Here is a 21,956-nt window from a genome sequence, read left to right on the forward strand (position 1 = left end):
ATCACCTCATTTTGGCTGATGGCCTGCTAGTTTTTTCAGAAAACTCTTGAGAAATATGATCTATATGATTTGATTGGTCTGGTTTCGATACAGGGTCTTATTGGGTTTGGTTTTGAAAATCGCGCAAAGCTATTCGAAGGCTATCAGCACTAACCATACTTAATTTAGCAGTGTAAGACTAGAGGGAAGGCAGCTAGTCATCACCACCCACCGCCAACTCTTGGGCTACTCTTTTACCAACGAATACTGGGATTGACCGTCACATAATAACGAACCCACGGCTAAAAGGGCGAGCATGTTTGGTGTGACGGAAATTCGAACCTGTGACCCTCAAATTACGAGTCAAACGCCCTAACCCATCTGGCCATGACGGACCAGAGATAAATCAAACTCCGGATTTAAACGTTGCAGACATTTACCGCTTCCTTACTTTATCTTGTGTAATAATATTCTTGTGGTCCGTAACCGTTGCTTCAAAACATTCTTTTGGTTATAGTACTGATCACTCAGGTTAATAGATTTATAAAAACTAGATTTTCTAGCACTAGAAAAGAATTGTGTTGAAGGAAGATTTGATGACGAATGACAAATTGTTCTAATACAATGAATCAAACAGTAACGTTTGATCTATAAAATAGGGCTAGTAGTAATCGGTTAAAGATTGTACATATAGAGAGAAAACAAATAATATAAAAAAGATATATCAAATTTAAGTAAATATATAAATATCGAAATACATTTCATTTTAAACATAAATAAAATAATATATATGTATATTATAATTCAATAATTGAATAGAAAAACTTATAAAACCGTATCACACAAGTCAGATAAAAAGATAGTCTAATATACAGGAAATAAAGAGACATCTATCGAAATTAACTAGTATTATTACTAAAATTTAAATCGTTCCTAATATTTTGTAATATTTTATATTACAGACCAGTAATAATTATTTTAAATATGAAACTCAATATTACTGTTTTTCATATAATTTTCAATTTTTCAAGAATGACCGAGAAAGAAAATCGTTCAATGGCAAGTCTCTTCCATAACATCCCGTAGAATACATATTTTCAGGTTTTTCAGTTTGTTACCTTGTTTTATTTAAGGATTGGTTTGGTTTGGTTTGAAATTCGCGCAAAGCCACACGAGAGCTATCTGCGTTAGCCGTCCCTAATTTAGCAATGTAAGACTAGAAGGAAGGCAGCTAGTCATCACCATCCACCGACAACTCTTGGACTACTCTTTTACCAACGAATAGTGAGATTGACCGTCACTTATAACGCCCCCACGGCTGAAAGGACGAGCATGTTTGGTGCGACCGAGATTCGAACCCACGACCCTCGGATTACGAATCGAATGCCTTAACCATCTGGCCATACAGGGCCTAAAAATATAGGGAAAAGGGCAAAACAGATAATAACAAACAAATCAACTTAGATTAACTAAACATTTTTGTACTTATGTTTCGAGTTGAAATTAAACAATAACTTAATAAAACACTAGATAAACATTTCCAACATACCTTTTCACTCTCAACAGGTTCCCAGCTTGTAAATGTTTCACCAACACCCTTCATATTCTTACAGTTAACAACTCCGCGTTCGTCGGAACTGTCAGCTTTTGCTGCTTTTGTATCTAGGGCGTAAGAATACCGATGTTAGTAAATTCAAAAACATTAGTCGTAAAATTCAATCTGAGATTTGTTTTTCATTCTTATCCTACAAGATAGTCCTACAAAATAATTAACTTTTCTGTACGATTGTATATTATTCGAAGTTAATATACATCAAGTATGAATCATCCATTCTATTAAATAAGCTATATTATCACTTTAATGTCAAATATAACTTTATGTAAAAAAAATTACCATTATATATAAGTAATATACCAGATCACAATAAAATGAATATGGCGTATTTGAAGATGTAATATAAAGTATTGTTCTAAACGTAACATAATAGTAAAGTTTTGAATCCAGTAATTATAAACGAATGCAGCTTGTCAGTAGTTTAATTAAAGCCATTAATGGCTTGGAAAATGGGTGAGGCTGAAATATTAACTTACAAAATGTAATTAGATATAATAACATCAGGTTAAAAAGTACATGATTTATTGAGTCAGTTTCCAGCGTGAATACGTTTGTAACTTAAGGAGTGTATGTGATATAATGATTACAATATGGTTTATATTTGTAGTAGTACAGAGAGCTGAGGTTGAGTGTGTTCTATTAAAACTACTTTTCAGCGTCATTACAGTATTAAAGTCAATGTCACCACGTCCAGTCTTGCTCTACCTGACAACTGTTGATCCGTACAATATATTTGTAACGTAGTACCCATTACTAAAGTTCCATCGTAAAAATGTCATGTCTAAAGCACGCAGTTAACTCTCTGCATCCTTCTCTTCTAATGTACAAGGACTACAGTTTCCTAACTTTTACTTCAGCAGTCATGAATGTCCCCTCAGTTCTCTATCGACTTGAGGTATGTGGCTCTTGAACAGGAGGTATGACTGGAAGTTTTATTTTGTTGGTAAACTAATATCTTGTTAGCCTCGTTTTCAAACGAAGATCATTTTTTACTCTGCTGCTCTTGTTGCCTGAAGCACGCGGACAACATTTGTCAGAACCCGTTGTATTCAAGGATTCCTACTTATCATAATATCCATCACCTTTTCTACCACAGTTAGTGTACGACTTGTTCCAGGTTCTTATTTGGGATGGTCCTAGTGCTCCAAATTGATCCACATTCCTTTATATTTTCAAAGTTGTTAAATAAAAGGTATTCTTTCATATTGGAAATTTTAAATCACCGATCTGAACACACACCCTTATGGTCTGAGTGTATGAATAGCTTTCGTTATATACCCTTTCTAAAATACCTATCGGCGCATAACACTAGTCAAACAATGTAAAAATAAATTCTATTACGACCTTAAATCAGCTGTGGTTGTTTGTGACCTGTCTATTTTTATACTCAAAACAGATTTAGTATAACGTATTCAATCCTCTATCTAGAAATTTGGCATGTCTAAATAGATTTGCTCCAAATACTATATAATAAGCAGCAGGGAGATATGTGAACGAACAACATAAATTTTCAGGAAGAAATGAGTTAGAAGAAAAAACTATACTATTCTTAGACCTTTGTTGATATTTATGGAGCGTTTGTTTGCTGCTAAAAGCAAAGTTTCACGATGGTCTATCTGAGTTATACTAACAGCGGGCATCTAAACCTGATTTTTAGCGTTGTATATCCTCAGACGGACGAAGGATGTAGAATATCATGTAGGGTGAACCGTATTTGTGGTGTCTAAGACCATCGACTTATAACCTGAGGGTCGCGCATTCGATTCTACGTCACCAAACATGCTCGCCCTTTCAACTGTTGGGAGCGTTATAATGTGACGGTAAATCCCACTATTTGTTGTATAAATAGTAGCCAACAAGTTGCTTGACTAGCTGCATTTCTTACAGTCTATAAATAATAAATTAGGGACAGGTGGTGCAATTAGCCTCTTGTAAATTCAAAACTATTCCAACATTGCACCATTATATAACTTATAATCCCAACAGCTGTACCACTAAAGTGCGAGTGTTTTCTTATAGCAAAGCCACATCGGGCTATCTGCTGAGTTTACCGAAGAGAATTGACCTCCTGATTCTAGCGCTGTGAATCCGTAGACTTACCACTGTACCAGCGGTGAACCTACTAATGTGATATATCGTAAGATGATGTATTATGCACTCATACAGAAGCGCATATGAAGAAAGAAAAAAAATACTCCAACATCTAAACGAAAAGTAAATATGGTACCATTCACGTTAATACAAATTTACAAAACTAAAATCAGCGATTCGGTTCGATTCGCCTCGGTGAACTCAGCAGATAGCCCGTTGTGGCTTTGCCACAATAAAACACACATAAAAATCACTAAAAATTTAAAAGATATTAAGTTTTGACTAAACCACCAGTAAACTTTCTTCGCCAGCACAAGTAAATGTTAATGAAAATGACTTGGAAAATGCAGATTGGAGGCTTCAAATTAAAGCCCTTGGGGATTTTCTATAATGTTTCTTTGAATTGGAAGAAAAAAAAAAAAAAACTCTTAACTAAACGCGTTTGGTTTTTGTACTGATTTGGCTGATTTGAAACGACTTTACATCTTTAGATACCAAACAAGCAAAATGAAATTAACATACTTGATAAAAAGTATTACAAGGCTTCTCGGAAAATTACATTATTTTTTTTATATGATCATTGCAATAATTTCTCGGCCTGGCATGGCCAGGTGGGTTAAGGCTTGCGACTCGTAATCCAATCTATAAACCAATCTCAAAGATAATCATCATCTCACTGATTCACATTTTAAGAACAGATATATAACATGAACAATAAAGACCTCTACCAGTCCATTTACAAGAGGTTTCAGACTTGGTTAGTCTAGAAATGAAAATAGAAATACCACGGGCTCGGCATGGCCAAGTGTGTTAAGGAGTTCCACTCGTAATCCGAGGGTCGCGGGTTCGAATCCCGGTCGCACCAAACATGCTCGCCCTTACAGCTGTTGGGGCGTTAGAATGTGACGGTCAATCCCACTATTCGTTGACGAAAGGGTAGTCCAAGAGTTGGCAGTGGGTGGTGATGATTAGCTGCCTTTCCTCTAGTCTACACTGCTAAATTAAGGACGACTAGTGCAGATAGCTCTCGTGTAACTTTTCACGAAATTCAAAATCAACAAACCAGTTAAAACCAAATCTGAAATTCCATATCACTACAATAGCTGAAGTCAATCACGCATTCTCAGAAGTAAACATAACAGGTAGACATGCTGCAAAAGGAGCGAGTGACGTGTTAGAAGCTGTTTGAAACAATGGAGGACATCTACAGGAACCGTAGTTATACATAAAACGCTCGTATAAATGTCATGTTTTTTCAACTCAACATCGTGTTCAGCAGGAAGGGGCTTAAAGGCTACTCTCCACATTTTATTAACACAGTGTTAAAGGTGCTTGAAAATTCTAGGTTTAAAGAGTACGACAACGTGAGCCTGGATCACACTTTCTACCATTTTTAATCGTAACGCACAATCTGCAACAATACGTCTGCTTCGTGCGCCAATAAACGTCACTTTCGTTCAGCGTGAGCTTCACTTTTTTCAACAGACCTCCTTGATCATTTGATAACTCATTAACTCATTTCCAGGCGGTAAAATTTAAATACCGAAATATACGGTTGATAGATTAATTATTTAAACTCAATCATGATGTGCTCTCTGAGAAACGTTAGTTTCTCTGGGAAACTTTATGTAAATTAATTTGTTGTTTTTTTTTAATTTCGCACAAAGCTACTCGAGAGCTATCAGTGCTAGCCGTCCCTAATGTATCTGTTTTAGAGCAGACTCAAGTCCATTGAAGCCGATTTATGATGTTGTATATCATGAATTCATGGAGTTAATTACTGAATAAACCACAGTAATGGAGGTAACATTCACATCTATGTATATCATATGATATATCAGATATATCATTGACAATACCTCTTCAACGAAACGAACCTATATCAATATATTCAATTTAACTTCATCAGCGTTCAGAGATTCATGTTGAAGTAGGACTCGGAGATAAAATAGAAAATGAAGACATTTTTATTTTACACATAAAGGCTAAGTTTATTTATAGTTGCATAATATTACATTACACTTCTTATCTCATTCACTTATTCAACTACGTTTCAAGTTACGTTATTTGGTGGACATGTAGATTTTAAAGCAACAGTTCTTAACGTTTATTTGTTTTCAATTTCGCGCAAAGCTATTCGAAGGCTATCTGTGTTAGCCGTCCCTTATTTTGCAGTGTAAGACTAGAAGGAACGCAGCTAGTCATCACCACCCACCGCCAACTCTTGGGCTACTCTTTTACCAACGAATAGTGAGATTGACCGTCACATTATACACCCCCACGGCTGGGAGGGCGAGCATGTTTAGCGCGACCCTCGGATTACAAGTCGAACGCCTTAACCCACCTGGCCATGCCAGGGCCTTATGTAAAATAATTCAGCTTATTAGTTCATCAGGACGACTTGTAATCCAGACAGAGAAATACTGCTGCTTTATTCATCCATATATAGATAAGACGTTTCAATACCTCATAGTGGTCATAGTGGTCAGGTCCTCCGCAAGAGGTGATGATGACACAGTCCATCTATTCCCAGCTTATCTGTCCCTGATGCGTTTGTTTGTTTATAGTTAAGCGTTGTAAGTTTGAATACATGCCGCTGGGCGTCGCTCCCACTGCGTTTTTCTGCGAAATATAACGGGTTTCTCTGAAAGTTATATTTGAAAGAGTAACAAGTTGGGGCGTACTCACAGCGCGCGGATAGTGGGAAGTTTTATCGATCTAGAAATAATCCAATGGTGATTTTAATTATCTATAACAAACGGTTTTCTTCGGATATTTATTGCAAAGTAACTTGAAAAATTATTAATTGTTCAAATATTTTAAACTCTAAATTACAGTCGCTATAAAAATTATAATGATAGAATATGAAAATACGCCATAATATTATAACTGGAAGTTTATCGCGAACACCGTATTTTATAAAGATCTGACGTTATAATAGGGCACAGAAATTTCATATTTTGTTTTTCATTGTACTAAATGCAAATAGGCTTAAAGAATTACCTACTCAATTGTAGATACTTGAGATCCCTGCGTGGTTGACTTCTATTATTAAATTCATTCGATACAACAGATTGTAATCCGCGTCGCGACAAATATGATCGCCCCCCAGCCGTGGGGGGATTAACGACAGAGTTCGATAATTCTACTGCCCGAGGCTGAAATGTATGTATCGTGAGCACCGATACTGTCGTCGTTGGGGTAAACAATTCACATTTGGTACAGGTTTTGACATTAACAGAATAAACACGAAAAGGTTGAGACTAATTTTTCGTCAACCAATATAATTTTATTTGAATAGCGGAACTGAAAACAAACTTACGCGGCACATTGTGCATGTGTTGACTAAAATGGACCGGTGAAAGGCTCCTACAGTTCAGGTCAAACCTTGTATAATTTTGAAATACTGACCAGATGAAGAACAGCTAGCACTAGAAGGGACTGACTGTCACTTTTCTTACGAGGTCACAACTGAATCTGAGGAGTGTGTTTAGCGACATAAAGTCTCGATCTTAATACACAGTTCAGCATTCTGACCGCTAGGTGACACTTGGCTCATTCTTTTCTAAATGTATTTTAATACAAACATAACTTACTAAATATACGGGACCATTGTTGTTTTTTTGTTTTGTTTTTTAATTTCGCGCAAAGCTACTCGAGGGCTATCTGCGCTAGCCGTCCCTAATTTAGCAGTCTAAGACTAGAGGGAAGGCAGCTAGTCATCACCACCCACTGCCAACTCTTGTGCTACTCTTTTACTTACGAATAGTGGGATTGACCACCACGTTATAATGCCCCCACGGCTGAAATGGTGAGCATGTTTGGTGCGACCAGGATTCGAACCCGCGACCCTCGGATTACGAGTCGAACGCCTTAACACGCTTGGCCATGCCGGACCATTATACGGAACCAAACGCGATCAAGTAGTAAGTATACCTGAATGAAAATCTAAGAATTGATGATGAATCGTGGCTCATTGTTGCACAAACTATGGAGCGATAGCCAAATATTACTACTTGGAATAATCCTGGACCCTAGAATCTGTGATTTCAGATCACTCTGCGAGCAAAATAATTTTTTTTTCATGTACTGTGAACTCGCAATTTTTAACCCTGAGTTCTTTTTTTTAATCTGGTGTGAACTCGCTGTGTTTACTCTTGATTTTTATTTATTTTTACGTGTAGTGTGAACTGCAGTGTTCACCCACGTGTATGAAGTTTGATCATCAAGTTCTAAGACTTCTGTTACAGGTACCAGTACAGAGGTAGTGAGGTTAAATGATGTGTGTAAAAAATTTCAAATAGTACCCCACGAACAAGCCATTTCTCCAGACATTATATCCGTGTGGCGAAAAACGTGTTCAAAGAAAGACGCACATCTTGCCCCTGTCGAAATAAAAATGGACGGTAAATAAAAGCAACATGTTTGTATCACGTTTTGTGTGAAAACTTGTAAAGTAGGAACACAAATTTTCGAAATATTAAGAACTGCCTTTGGTGATGGCTGCGTTAGTGAGGCCGTCGTTTATTAGTGGATAAAACTCTTCCAAGATGGCTGGGAATTACTCATAAATGATCCGTATTCTGAGCGACTGTCAACATCCTCTACTGATGAAACGATCGCTAAGGTGAAAGAAAAAAATCGAAGTGGCCAGACAGTTGACGATGCCTTTTATAAAGAAGTCTTAATTCGCTTGAGGGAAAACGTTAGAAGAAACCGCCACGAACTGTGGGAAAAAGTGTCACTGGTTTCTTTACCATGACAACGCGCCTTCACACACTGCTGTGTCTGTTCAAGAATTTTTGGCAGAAAAAAAATCCTGTGATAGCGCCCCTATACATTCTCCCGATCTTGCCCCGTGTGATTTTTTTCTGTTCCCCAAAATCTAAATTAAGTTGGAAGAACATAAATTTGATGATATTCCAACCATCCGTCATAATGCCATCAAACCATCCGTCATAATGCCATCAAACCATCCGTCATAATGTCATCAAACCATCCGTCATAATGTCCATCAAACCATCCGTCATAATGCCATCAAACCATCCGTCATAATGTCCATCAAACCATCCGTCATAATGTCCATCAAACCATCCGTCATAATGTCAAAGCAGAACTTAGTCACATAATAGCTAAATACTTCCAGCATTGCTTCCGGAAATGACAGGAACTTTGGAACAAATGTGTATCAGCTGGGAAAGATGACTCTGAATTGGATAGCATATAATAGTGATGTATGTACATTATTCTTCGGAATATAAATGAAGTCTTAGAACTTTTTTGATCACACCTCGTATGATATATATTTCCTACGATAAATATGGAAATTCTGGACTTTCCTCGAAAGAAATCTCCTTTACTATCCTTCAGTGTTGCATAAATCTCCACAGAGAACGTGAACCAGCTATCTGGCTTAAAATAAAACATAAGGGTTAGATTGGTATAAGTAAAGACGTAATCTTACAAGATATATATGTATAAAAGAGTTTATATGTACCTTTTGAGTGGCGAAGTTTCGACCTAGTTTTCAAACCAAGAACAATTAGGCACGCCAATATCACCAAACCAGCAACAACTGCTACCAAGACAATCAAAAGTGGACTGAACGTCATCTGCCATAAACTCTCTGTAAAAATAACAAATTCTATTTTTAAATAAATTACATTTAGTATAGATCAAAAGGTCTTGTACTACAACACTTGCAATGAGTTATATATCTAAATAAACTAAAAACGACTAAAATAATTTAGTTTTTCAGGATATTAGAGAATGTGTTTCATGTCATTTACTTATATCTGTATGACATTCAGTAAATACGTCTTATTGTTTAAACTACTATTATGATGAAAAACCTCTTCTTAGAAAGAAAAGACTTCTGAGATTATTGATTTTTTCCCTCTGATTTATTTTAGCACGAGTCTAATTGTATTATCCTCTTAGGATCAATTATTGTTACTTTTATTGTTAATAAAACCTATTTGTTCCAGATGCATCTTGGATTACCTTCCTGTGATTGTTTCAGTGGGGATGTCAAGGTTCTTGTTCGCAGTATTACAGCATGACTTCTTCCCTTGGCATTTACAGCGTAGATAATGACAATAAAACCTGTTCCCGGTGGTAGTCCTGTTACGTAGAACTTGCTTTCTAGTGAGGTTAAGTTCGCCCTAAGTTTATGGACCTTGGTGTCGTGAACCTCCATTACAAAGTGCTGACTCAGTCCTCCGTCGTAGCCTTCAGAACATTCTAATTCAATTGAATGTTCTGTCTGATTTTGAAGAGAACAGTTACTAACGGAATTTGGTGGGCCTGAAAATTTGAGCCACGGAACTACGTAAAATAGCTCTGATGTAACAAATTCAATTTCTTAACTTACAACGAAACCCAAATTGTGACTTATATACTTTCGAGAATTATTGCTAATTCAGCATTAAGGCAACTTAACTTGATTGAAATCTGTCACATGGTCTTAACCAAGCGGAAAGTTTCACTTCGGCATAATATGTTTTTTTTTATTCTTTTTAAGTGACCAAATCTAGTATATCGTTCATTAAATTGTTCAGTATACCTCTTTAACAAATTCTGTATTTCTGTATGTATTGTATCTCATGCAATAAGCGTTTTTTTTAAATAATTATGGAACATTGTTAATTGTTTTGTTGTTCGATATATACACTCATTCGGTTGTCTACATTATTCTATTTCTAAGAACGACAATTTATTATCAAAAAATATTTGACATTTATACCACTATACTTAAAGTTACATCAGTTATCGTCCACGTGACTGTTTATGATGCTAGAAACGTACCTGCAGGAACGAGCTGAAATAGACACGGTTCTTTCTGGGTCCCAATTGAGTTCTTACCCCAACATTGCACAGTTCCGTAATCAGCGACTCCTGTCGGTGAGAACGTGGCTTTACTCCACGTGTCCTCACTCTCAAATGTTGTGACGTCTAAAACTTCTTTAGTGTTGTTGAACTTCCAGTAGAACGTGACGTCAAATGGGTCGGCTTCAACATCGCAAAATATTTGGATCGTCTCGTGGCGCGCTGCTCCATACACCGATTTCTGTCCTGTTCGGCACAGTGGCGCATCTGGAAAAGATGGTCAGTATTTGTGTATCCTGTTCGAAATACACTGTCAGTACGATAGGAAATGAAAATACAGAAACTTTGTAAAGGTTTATTTGAATTAGAATTTTTTCTGAATAGACACTGCATTGAAACGTTGTGTGGATTGTGCATTTTCCCTTCAGTAACAAAGATTATTCAGAATAGTTTATTTAGGATTATACGATAAATATTTTCAACGATAAAAGTGCATTAATTATAAATTCCCTCCGTTGACCAGCGATGAGCCAATGAACTAAAATGGTTAAAATGCGGAATTCCATTCTACGTGCGCCCCCCAGTGGCTGAGCGGTACGTCTACGAACCTACAACGCTAAAAACCGGGTTTCGATACCCGTGGTGGGCAGAGCACAGATAGCCCATTGTGTAGCTTTGCGCTAGTACACGAATATTAGTCAAATATTTTCTTTTAGAACTAACTGTAATTTCACATATTAGTCATATATTGAGTATGACTTCGTAAATTAGGATAATTTAGTGAGGATTTTAACATTTAACATTAATACTCAGTACGCATTGTAGTCCTAAATAAAATTATTTAGACCATTGAACTTGGCTAACTGACTCTATTTGAGCTTCAAATATCTTGGATATACTATAACATCAAATGCAAAGAGTGACACAGAAATAAATAAAAGAATTGCAATTTCCAAGGATACTTTCTATAAAATGAAGTCCATATTCACAAACAGGAACATAACAAATGTCACTAAAATTAACACTTTGAAATCATATGTATGGTCTGTTCTCTTATATGGCTGTGAGAGCTGGAAACTGAACAAAGATACAGAGAAGAGATTAGAAGCTGCTGAAATGTGGTTTCTTGGAAGGATGCTAAAAATATCATGGACTAAAAGAAAAACAAATGCGAAAGTCATGGAACTGGCAGGATACAAAAGGTCCCTCATGGAAACTATAAGAAAGAGACATGGAATTTCTAGGACACATCTGTAGGAAGAATGGGATAGAGAAACAGATGCTATGTGAAAAAATAGAAGGGAGGAAAAGCAGAGGGTGTCAAAGAACTAAATATATGGACAGCCTCAATAACTATGTCACCAAGAACTCAATGAGCAACATCTAGTTAATAAGAGGTCTGGCATGCCATGGTCGTCGATGTCTGCCGCAGATTTGACACATGAAGAAGAAGAAGAATTGACTCTTCCTTGTCAAATAGATTTCAAAAGACACAGTAACTGTAGAGCTTTCCAATAATCGACTATTCTTCGTTAGGACTAAACATAATATCTCGAAGTTCCTGGTCTTGAGAAAATTAGTTGATTTGGGGGGGGGGCAATTATTTGTGATAATTGTTTCACCATGTCTGTTTAAAAGTTAATCCTCAATTTTAAAGTAGACAGGCCTAGACCTAAAATAAAAATTACAATTAAAATAATATGGGACACCAAAGTAGGACACATTGAAATTGCTAACAGTTTGGACCAACTATAAACAATGCATTAAATAGCTTTCCATACACTTAGCCAAAATTGCAAAATGTTAGTTGTTCTAATGCAACATAAAACTTCGTGTACATTTTAATACTTTAAATATTGGTAAATTTAAGGATTAGGACTTTAGGACTTTATTAATACTCGTAATCCGAGGGTTGCGGGTTCGAATCCCGGTCACACTAAACATGTTCGCCCTTTTAGCCGTGGGGGCGTTATAATGTTACGGTAAATTCCTCTATTCGTTGGTAAAAGAGTAGCCCATGAGTTGGCGGTGGGTGGGGATGACTAGCTGCCTTCCCTCTGGTCTTACACTGCTAAATTAGGGACGGCTAGCACAGATAGCCCTCGAGTAGCTTTGCGCGAAATCTAAAAAAAGAAAAAAAAACTTAAATGTCTTGATTGTATTTTTCTTATAGCAAAGCCACATCGGGCTATCTGCTGAGCCCACCGAGGGGAATCGAACCCCTGATTATAGCGTTGTACGTTGTAAGATTTTTTATTAAATTTGATAATAACATTGAACACATCGTGGAAAAGAACACTTATACGTTTCATTAAGGAGAAATACTGCTTTTTACCATTATGTATGCTGTATTAATAGATTGCTGGAATATATAGATTGTGAATATAATTATATCATTTATACCAAACCTACATTATATGAAATTCATCCAGGATAGACGCATGTATTAGTTTTGTAACTATCCAACAGTAACGAAAATTAGGGTATTTTTGTTGATGTGTCCCCTCCTAAGCAAATCGACTGGTACAGGCCAAATTTGGTATGCTGACTTTGTAGGCCAATAAAAAACAAATATGTATTAAAATTCCCCATATTTTGAAACAAAAACAACATAAATATTTTATAGGGTAACCCGTATATAGTTGCTACAATAACTATTGTAAATAGCCGAGTTTAAAGAAAACTCATAACACAGCAACATTGTACAAGTAAAAGTTTCAGCATTTTGGCTCGTTTCCAACAATAACCAAAATATAGAGTAATAAAATTTATATTAACAATACTGCTCTTTAAGTTCTAAGTAGTTTGTTATACACATCATTTAACTTCCAGTTTAGAGTAGTTTTGGTAGAGTGGTAAGTCTAAAATCAGAGGTTCGAACTTCCTCAGAAGATAGTCCGATGTTTATTTTTCTTATAAGGAAACATACACTTAAGCATGAATTAGAGAAATGTTTCATAATTAGAAGATTTTAAAAAAATATATTTCTTTGTTTTTCATGAAGAAGGTGATTTTTGTAAGAGCAAAATTAAGATTATTATTAGATTTAATTCATTAAATGCACCTAATTCAAATAGTAGAAATCTTGACTACATCTCTACTGTGAAATGGACTGCTGTGAACAATAGCAACTACTTTGCTATTCCTGCCATGTTTCTTGACTCGACTTCTGCATTTCTGATCCAATTTTTTTGTTTTACAAAAGTTTCCTTGGAGAATGAACGCTAATAAAGATCCTCGCACAGGTTTTGCTTATAATTACTAAACTTGTTCGTGTTTCCCGCGTTTTCAAAACAAAAGATACAGAAACGAAATTCCTACCCCCCAGAATAGCCTGCAAAACGTTTAAGGTAAGACGTTTAAAGTGCATTAGAAAAGTTTCTGAAAGAGTTCACTTTTGATTTTTGATTTTTCCCGCCTGATCTGTCGGGCTTTCGTCAATAGAAGAGCTGCGTATTTAAGTCGAAGCTGAAAAAAAAATGGTCAAAGTGCAAATTAACACATTTATAGATAAATCAGATATTTTAAAATAAAGAGAAATAAACCATTGCCTCAGGTGCCTTCTATGCTTGATAACAGCTTTTGTACCCTGTATTGAAAAGTTATTGGGTATTACGTTCCGTTAAGAAAGGGTTATAAATATATATTAATACAATAATTTTAGGATTAGGTGGATTTTGCATGTCATTTCTCTTGGGGACACACGCCATCTATGACTCTCACATCCGAACGTAATATAATTGAGCACGTGCCATCCTAGCTAGACCAACATCATTCAGTACCAAGCATGGCATGGTCAACAGAGAGGTCATAAAGAAAACCCATGATTTAAGGCTATTTCGATATATCTCTTTAAACGAATCTCGGCACCAGTTCTAAAACGAAAATAAAACACATTAAATATTAGTAAAAGCATTACATCAGGGGTTCCCAACCGGTGGGTCGCGAAGCCTTGGCAGGGGGGTTGCAAAAGCCTTCAGGGCAGTCGCGTAGCCTTGTTAGAAGTAGCTTGGGATAACATTAATTTTATTTTATCAATTACATTTTCATGCTCTTACATTTTTTTTTTGTTTCGGTGCAAAGCAAAATGTGTGCTACGTTAGTTCAATGTCATTAGGTGATATTATGGGTGTATGTATGCGTGCCTGTGAGTGAATGTGCCTGTGTGAATGTGTCTGCAACTGTATGTATGTGTGTACTAGTGAGTAGCGAGTATGTGAGTGCACGAGCATGTACGTATGCTTGTGTGTCTCTTTTGCTGTAATTAAGTGTGTGTGTGCTCGCTGTCGACACGTGAGTCGCATGTCCGTTGCTGATTGGTGGATGACGCGACTGGCCACGCTCCCTTCCCTCCCAATACTTACCCCATCATTACTCTACCTGCACCCTCCACAAGTAGTCAGTGTAAGATCTACAGTTGCCAAAGCGTTCATTATTCAACATTTTTATTTCATTTTAACAAGGAGATAAGCAAACAGTAGAGGTGAGTTGTGTCCATGGCTAAACGGCGCAGATACTCAGAATGCTACCTCAACTTTGGCTTCACCACTGTGCTCGCCAACGACGGCATCGAGAAACCACAATGTGTTTTGTGCCATGCTGTCCTGAGTGCAGAGTCAATGAAACCATTAAAACTCAAGCGTCATCTCGAGACAAAACATCCAGAACACGCAAAGAAGGGTTTGGATTTCTTCAAACGGCATGAACGGTGTCTTAAAAGCCAAAGAAGTCCTTCTCTTCTACACAGCAGTACGTTGGTTGTCGAAAGGAAACGTTATTAATCGTGTCTTTGAAATGAAAGATGAAATAAAGCTATTCCTGGAGACTCAAGAAAGGAAAGATCTTGTAGCTCACTTCGAAGATGAAGCATGGAATAAAAGGGTTGCGTACCTAGCCGACATTTTTGACCAGCTGAACAAGCTCAATTTGAAGCTTCAAGGAAGGGAAACACATGTTCTCCTTTTTCAAGATAGTCTTCGGGCCTTTGTTTCCAAACTGCAGAACTGGCGTCGGAAAACCAATCTTGGAAACATCGCTATGTTTGAAAAACTTTGTGGAGTGACGGATGAGTCTCAGATCAAACTGGATCAGTTCCTCAAAGATGAGATTACCGAACATCTTCAGTCTCTAGAAAAGGAAGTCGAGCGTTGCTTCCCTGAGCTATCACAGGAACAGGAGGCCCTGGTAAGGAACCCATTTTGTACTGAACTTGATGTATCCAGCATCCCAGATGATATCCAAGATGAATTTCTGGATCTAAGGAATGACTCTTCAGCTCGTGATCTCTTCAAGGTGAAATCCGTGACTCAGTTCTGGTGCGCTATGTATCAGTCATACTCCAAAGTCAGCATGATAGCTTTACGTGTCCTTGTTCCATTTGCTTCTACCTACTTATGTGAGGCAGAATTTTCCACTCTTGTCAATATAAACACAAAGAATAGGAACAGATTGGATGTTGGAGATGACATGAGACTGGCTCTAACAAACGCTCGGCCACGAATTTCAAAGCTTGCTGCTGAAATGCAACATCAGGCATCTCACTAGCTGGGTTGGATAGCTGTTCAAACCTATGATAATATTATTTTAAGAAATATATGTTCTTTTGTGAATTCAGGTTGGACCAATGTGATTTAACTTGCTAATCAATAATTACAGAATTTTAAAATTTTTTTTAGATGTTTCTTTCCCTCTTCTTCACAGAAAATAAAAGAAAAATTAAGCTGCTGATAGTAAGCCCTAAGTAGGGGGCACATGGGTTTCAAACTTTTAGGTAAGAGGTCGTGAGTGCCAAAAGGTTGGGAACCCCTGCATTACATGATCGAACATCTACATAGATTACACTATGTGAGGACCATACTGGTACCATACCATCCTTATTAGATTTATTCTTCATTGCAGAAATGACATTTGTGGTATGAGAATCACAAGGGAAATCATTGCGAATCTGCTTCAACTTCAACTGCATGTTTAGGATTTATATTTCACGACGCATTGAAACTAATAACTTCTCATATATAACTCCAATCCCTCTGTTTGAAGAGTTATAGATGTTATTGTCCCTGTTTTCTTTTTCTGTTATTGTTGTTTTGCTGTAAATTGTTTGTTTGTTTGTTTTTGAATTTCGCACAAAGCTACTCGAGGGCTATCTGTGTTAGTCGTCCCTAATTTAGCAGTGTAAGACTAGAGGGAAGGCAGCTAGTCATCACCACCCACCGCCAACTCTTGGGCTACTCTTTTACTAACGAATAAAGGGATTTACCGTCACATTATAACGCCCCCACGGCTTAAGGGGTGAGCATGTTTGGCGCGACGGGGATGCGAACCCGCGACCCTCGGATTACGAGTCGCACGCCTTAACCTACCTGGCCATGCCGGGGCCTTAAAGCTAAAACATTACACACAGTTAATTTTAACTTGATGTGATGTTTTCTTCTCCATTTTTTTCAGTCATCTCTTCTAGGATTTATAATTTTTATCTAAAATCTCTCGTACCAATTTGTAGCCTACTTTTGTATAAAATTATGTATCTTAATCAAACACAGTACATTTCGGTTTTGTCAGAAGTTAATATTTCTTGAACTCAGTGTCAACAACATATATGTATTTTTTTTCCACAAAATAAATCTTTTATCTAATCTCGTAAAACATTAGTTAAAATCAAAGATTAAGGTGGTAGTTTAAGTTCTATGAACAGTTCCTGAAGAAACTGTAATAATACTCTAACTTTCTATTAAATATTCTTATTCAATGAAACACAGAGATTACTGCTTGTTTAGATTATTTTTTTCTATCAGGCACAAAGCTTCACAATAAGCTATCTGTCACCTCGACTATCGAAACTTGATTTATAGGGTTGTAAGTCCTTTAACTTATCGCTGAGCCACCATATTAAGTTCTCAAATGCTGTAAAAACTGCTGTTTTTTGAAGCAAGTTTAATTTTCATATTTAAATGGAAAACAAATTGCTACTTATGTATGAGGGTGGACAAGTAAAAAAATATCCATATTTGTTTACAAATAATCAAATAATTTGAAATGTTTTGAAAATTAGTCAAAAATATTATTTTATTTTAATTTGTTGTCGTGTTAATTTGACAAACGCTTGTTTAAATTATCTCTTCAAAACCATGAAAAATAGGCCCGGCATGGCCAGGTGGGTTAAAGCGTTCGACACGTAATCTGAGGGTCGCAGATTCGAATCCACCGTCGCAACAAACATAATCGCCCTTTCACCCTGTGGGCGTTATAATGTGACGGTTAATCCCATTATTCGTTGGTAAACGAGTAGCCCATGAGTTGGCGGTGGGTGGTGATGACTAGCTACCTTCCCTCTAGTCTCACACTCCTAAATTAGGGACGGCTAGCGCAGATAGCCCTCGTGCAGCTTTGTGCGAAATTCAAAAAGAAACAAACCATAAGAAATATTATGTCTAAAATGTAATTTTTATTTAAGAAATATTTGGATAATTTTATAGGAATAATAACTTGTAAATCAATGTAGAAAGTGAACATAAGTGTTAGGTAGCTAATTAAACATTTCCATGAACCACTTACACTGAATTTTTAAATGAAAAGGGTTGCTCACACTAGTACCAAGTGTGTTTGTTGCTGAACAAGTGTAGCGGCCTCTCATGGACCGATGAACCTTCTGCAGAACAAGTGATTGGTTACTTATTATAATACCTGCAGATGTATTGGTACTCAGTTCTTTTCTGTCGAATTTCCAGACGATGTTTGTCACCCATGGATTCGCAAGGATCTCACATTCAAAATACACATCATATCCTTCCTGTATATGAAAATGTCTTAATTTACTACCAAGACGAAGGGAAAGTACTGGAACATCTGGAAAAATACCAAAATATGACGTGTGATAGAAATGAATTTATTTTAACTGCTTGTCATCAAAATCAGGTGGATGTGACAAACGTTTTTAAGTTATATGTACAACACAATAAAGTAGCCCGGCATGGCCAGGCGTGCGACTCGTAATCCGAGGGTCGCGGGTTCGCATCCCCGTCGCGCCAAACATGCTCGCCCTTTTAGCCGTGGGGGTGTTATAACGTGACGGTCAATCCCACTATTCGTTGGTAAAAGAGTAGCCCAAGAGTTGGCGGTGGGTGGTGATGACTAGCTGCCTTCCCTCTAGTATTACACTGTTAAATTAGGGACGGCTAACGCAGATAGCCCTCGAGTAGCTTTGCGCGAAATTCAAAAACAAACAAACACAATAAAGTTTAGGCTGTAGAATATCGCGAATAAAAGTGCTGAAAATTATATAATGCGTTAAACATCTCTATGAAATTATTTCTTCAACACTCTAGAACCGTTTGCTAATATTGTGTGACAACACGTGGAAAAATTCAACCGGAATATTTTCTGGATGTGTCTGATATTTACTTAATTAGTGTAAGTACTTATCCTCTTTCTCCCAATTTTCAACAGTAAAAACATACTCGAGATGGTTTGTTTGTTTGTTTTTGGAATTTCGCACAAAGCTACTCGAGGGCTATCTGTGCTTGTCGTCCCTAATTTAGCAGTGTAAGACTAGAGGGAAGGCAGCTAGTCATCACCACCCACCGCCAACTCTTGGGCTACTCTTTTACCAACGAATAGTGGGATTGACCGTCACATTATACGCCCCCACGGCTGGGAGGGCGAGCATGTTTAGCGCGACGCGGGCGCGAACCCGCGACCCTCGGATTACAAGTCGCACGCCTTACGCGCTTGGCCATGCCAGGCCATTACTTGAGATGGAGAAATATATATCGTTGCGTTTACTAGAATGTATTTAAAATAGCAAGTAATAAAGTTAAAGATAACAACAAAATACGTCAAAAAGAGTTAATTTCCAATACGATTTGAACAAAAAAAAAATTAATTATTTCTTACGTACGATGTATTTCAAGTTTCCATCCGTTGTCGATCGCGCTCTCCTCTATTTCCGGATTCTCCGCCCGACAGAAAAGATATTTGCCACTATCCTCCAGAGACGGTTGGAACGTCAGTGTACTGATGGAGACATTCCCGTTAGGGTTTGTCCAGTTTTTTGTTCGTTTCAGTTTTCTGTTTTCTTTCCACCAGGTTATTACAGCTGGGGGTCTCGACCCCAACGTTCTACATTCCAATTGAGTTAACCTTCCAGATATCAGGGGTTCATACGCTCCGTCTATCTCTAATTGAACAGGCTTAACTATTATGTGAAACAAAGTACTTTGGTTATTTAACGTTTTTCTAAACTATGTCTACAAATAATGTTTAGAATTTCAAACACGGCCATAAAATTAGCATAATCTCAGGCTGTACATTACGCACCTTAAAAATGAATAAACACATCATGAAGCACAGCGATTTGTGCTAAATTCGTTTTGTGTAGCAGTAACTGGCATATCATGAAACGGTTTGCTATCACAACGCACCCGTAAGCTCACCGATAAAGTCTTACACGTACCCACACAAAATGAAACAAACTGACTTTGAATTCTATAACCACAGTTAGGGTTAGAGACTGTCGCATTGGTAATGAACTTGTACTTACTGAAAGTAGTTTAGACTACGTTACTCAGTATTCTATCTAAAACGTATTGAACGAACAATGCATACTTACGATTCAAGTCGATTTTAACCGAGGTAGATATCGGAAGAGATATGTTGTTATTCATAGCTCGACAAGAAAAAGCTACCATGAGGTCATTGCGATGAAGAGAAGGGACATGTAATTGGTTGAATGTTATTTTCTGTGGTGTTACTTCATACGATTCATCGATAAGGTCAGCTTCCTTCCACCACGTCAAGGAAGGCAGTGGATTACCTACAAATGATACGGTACACTGGTATTCTAAAGATTATATTATAAACGATTTAATCTTAGAAGGTAGAAATTTTTATGGTTATTTTGAAATCATGTCTAAGTTACTTAAGTTCCATTTGTTTAATTCAATGAATATATATATATATCTTCTTTGGGGTAGCTTGAACTTTGCTCAAAGTCACACGATAGTTATCTCCGCTAGCCGTTCCTAATTTCGCAGTGAAAGACTGCTAACTCTTCAGCTAGTCTTGTAGTCATGAATAGTGGGATTTGCCGTCACTTAATAAGTCCTCAATGTCTCAGTGACATCAAAATACCAAATAATTTGCTACTGTACCACAGGAACCTCATATTCAAGATGTTGATTTGTTTATTCAAAATTATTTTAATACAATATTCTGAACCTTGTGTATATATATATATATATATATATACATACTTTTTGTTTGCTAAACACAAATTATAAAGCATCTACTCAAAAGGTCTTTCCGTCTTTAACTTTAGAAGTGGCGTGGAACTTCACAGCTCGACTGATTGTATGTTCAACTACTTTTCTCTGTTTCTCACAATCTTGTGAGAATTAATTACAACAGATCAAATGCACTTGAAGTAAAAGCTCTAGTGCACCTGACCCTCCAGGGTATTCCACATAATTACCCAAAATCCAACACAGAGAAAGCTCCACTTTAACGGGTCTCTGGTGGGGCTATGATAAGTTCACGGATTTATTAATAGAATGTTAAACTTCTCTGGTTCGATTTCCCGCAGTGGACAATGTAAATACGTTAATGTGGTTTTTCTCGACATTCGACAATTTAAGACATACGACCAATTAAATTTGTGGCTTAAATTTCGAAATCAGCAGAATTGTTTTATGTTTACTTTCAAGAAAACCCTTTGTTGTTATAAGAGTTTCTATATGTAAAGAACAATCACATGATGATATATAATATCTTTTTCGCTTTGTAATCCACCATCTATATTTTGTTAATATAACACTCTCATTTGTTCAATAACTCATTAGATTAACGCATGAAATGTTTATCCAATGTACAGTACCTTGAGTTTATTCAGTTAGGGTGTGTCTTGTAGATCTGTCAGTACCTTGAGTTTATTCAGTTAGGGTGTGTCTTGTAGATCTGTCAGTACCTTGAGTTTATTCAGTTAGGGTGTGTCTTGTAGATCTGTCAGTACCTTGAGTTTATTCAGTTAGGGTGTGTCTTGTAGATCTGTCAGTACCATGAGTTTATTCAGTTAGGGTGTGTCTTGTAGATCTGTCAGTACCTTGAGTTTATTCAGTTAGGGTGTGTCTTGTAGATCTGTCAGTACCTTGAGTTTATTCAGTTAGGGTGTGTCTTGTAGATCTGTCAGTACCATGAGTTTATTCAGTTAGGGTGTGTCTTGTAGATCTGTCAGTACCTTGAGTTTATTCAGTTAGGGTGTGTCTTGTAGATCTGTCAGTACCATGAGTTTATTCTTCTTGGAATAATAAATTCGACTGATTTTCCTGACCTTTCGTGTGATAGCTGTATATTTGTTTGTTTATACCACCATCACGTGTAGGGTAATGTGAATCTGAAAATAAAAAAAACTAGTCAGTATGAGAAACTTTCTATAAGTTTGTTCGTGTTG

At 36.9% G+C, this 21,956-nt stretch overlaps 1 protein-coding gene across 4 annotated transcripts in view; it reads right to left on the bottom strand.

Annotated features, from left to right (window-relative positions):
- Positions 1–21,956, bottom strand: part of LOC143246952 (protein turtle-like) — a 96,848-nt gene that overhangs the window by 5,758 nt on the left and 69,134 nt on the right. The window contains exons 4-10 of one of the 4 annotated variants that reach the window (XM_076494220.1): positions 20,121–20,324; positions 19,410–19,688; positions 18,068–18,358; positions 10,493–10,780; positions 9,689–9,991; positions 9,183–9,311; positions 1,529–1,641 (exon numbers count right to left, since the gene is read on the bottom strand). In XM_076494220.1, the coding sequence (XP_076350335.1) occupies positions 1,529–1,641; positions 9,183–9,311; positions 9,689–9,991; positions 10,493–10,780; positions 18,068–18,358; positions 19,410–19,688; positions 20,121–20,324 (1,607 nt within the window). Of the gene's footprint in view, positions 1–1,528; positions 1,642–9,182; positions 9,312–9,688; positions 9,992–10,492; positions 10,781–18,067; positions 18,359–19,409; positions 19,707–20,120; positions 20,325–21,956 lie in introns of all 4 variants that reach the window. The other 3 variants (XM_076494221.1, XM_076494219.1, XM_076494222.1) reach the window with 3 other exon arrangements.

The sequence above is a fragment of the Tachypleus tridentatus genome, chromosome 3, assembly GCF_004210375.1.
Source record: "Tachypleus tridentatus isolate NWPU-2018 chromosome 3, ASM421037v1, whole genome shotgun sequence".
Taxonomy (NCBI): domain Eukaryota; kingdom Metazoa; phylum Arthropoda; class Merostomata; order Xiphosura; family Limulidae; genus Tachypleus; species Tachypleus tridentatus.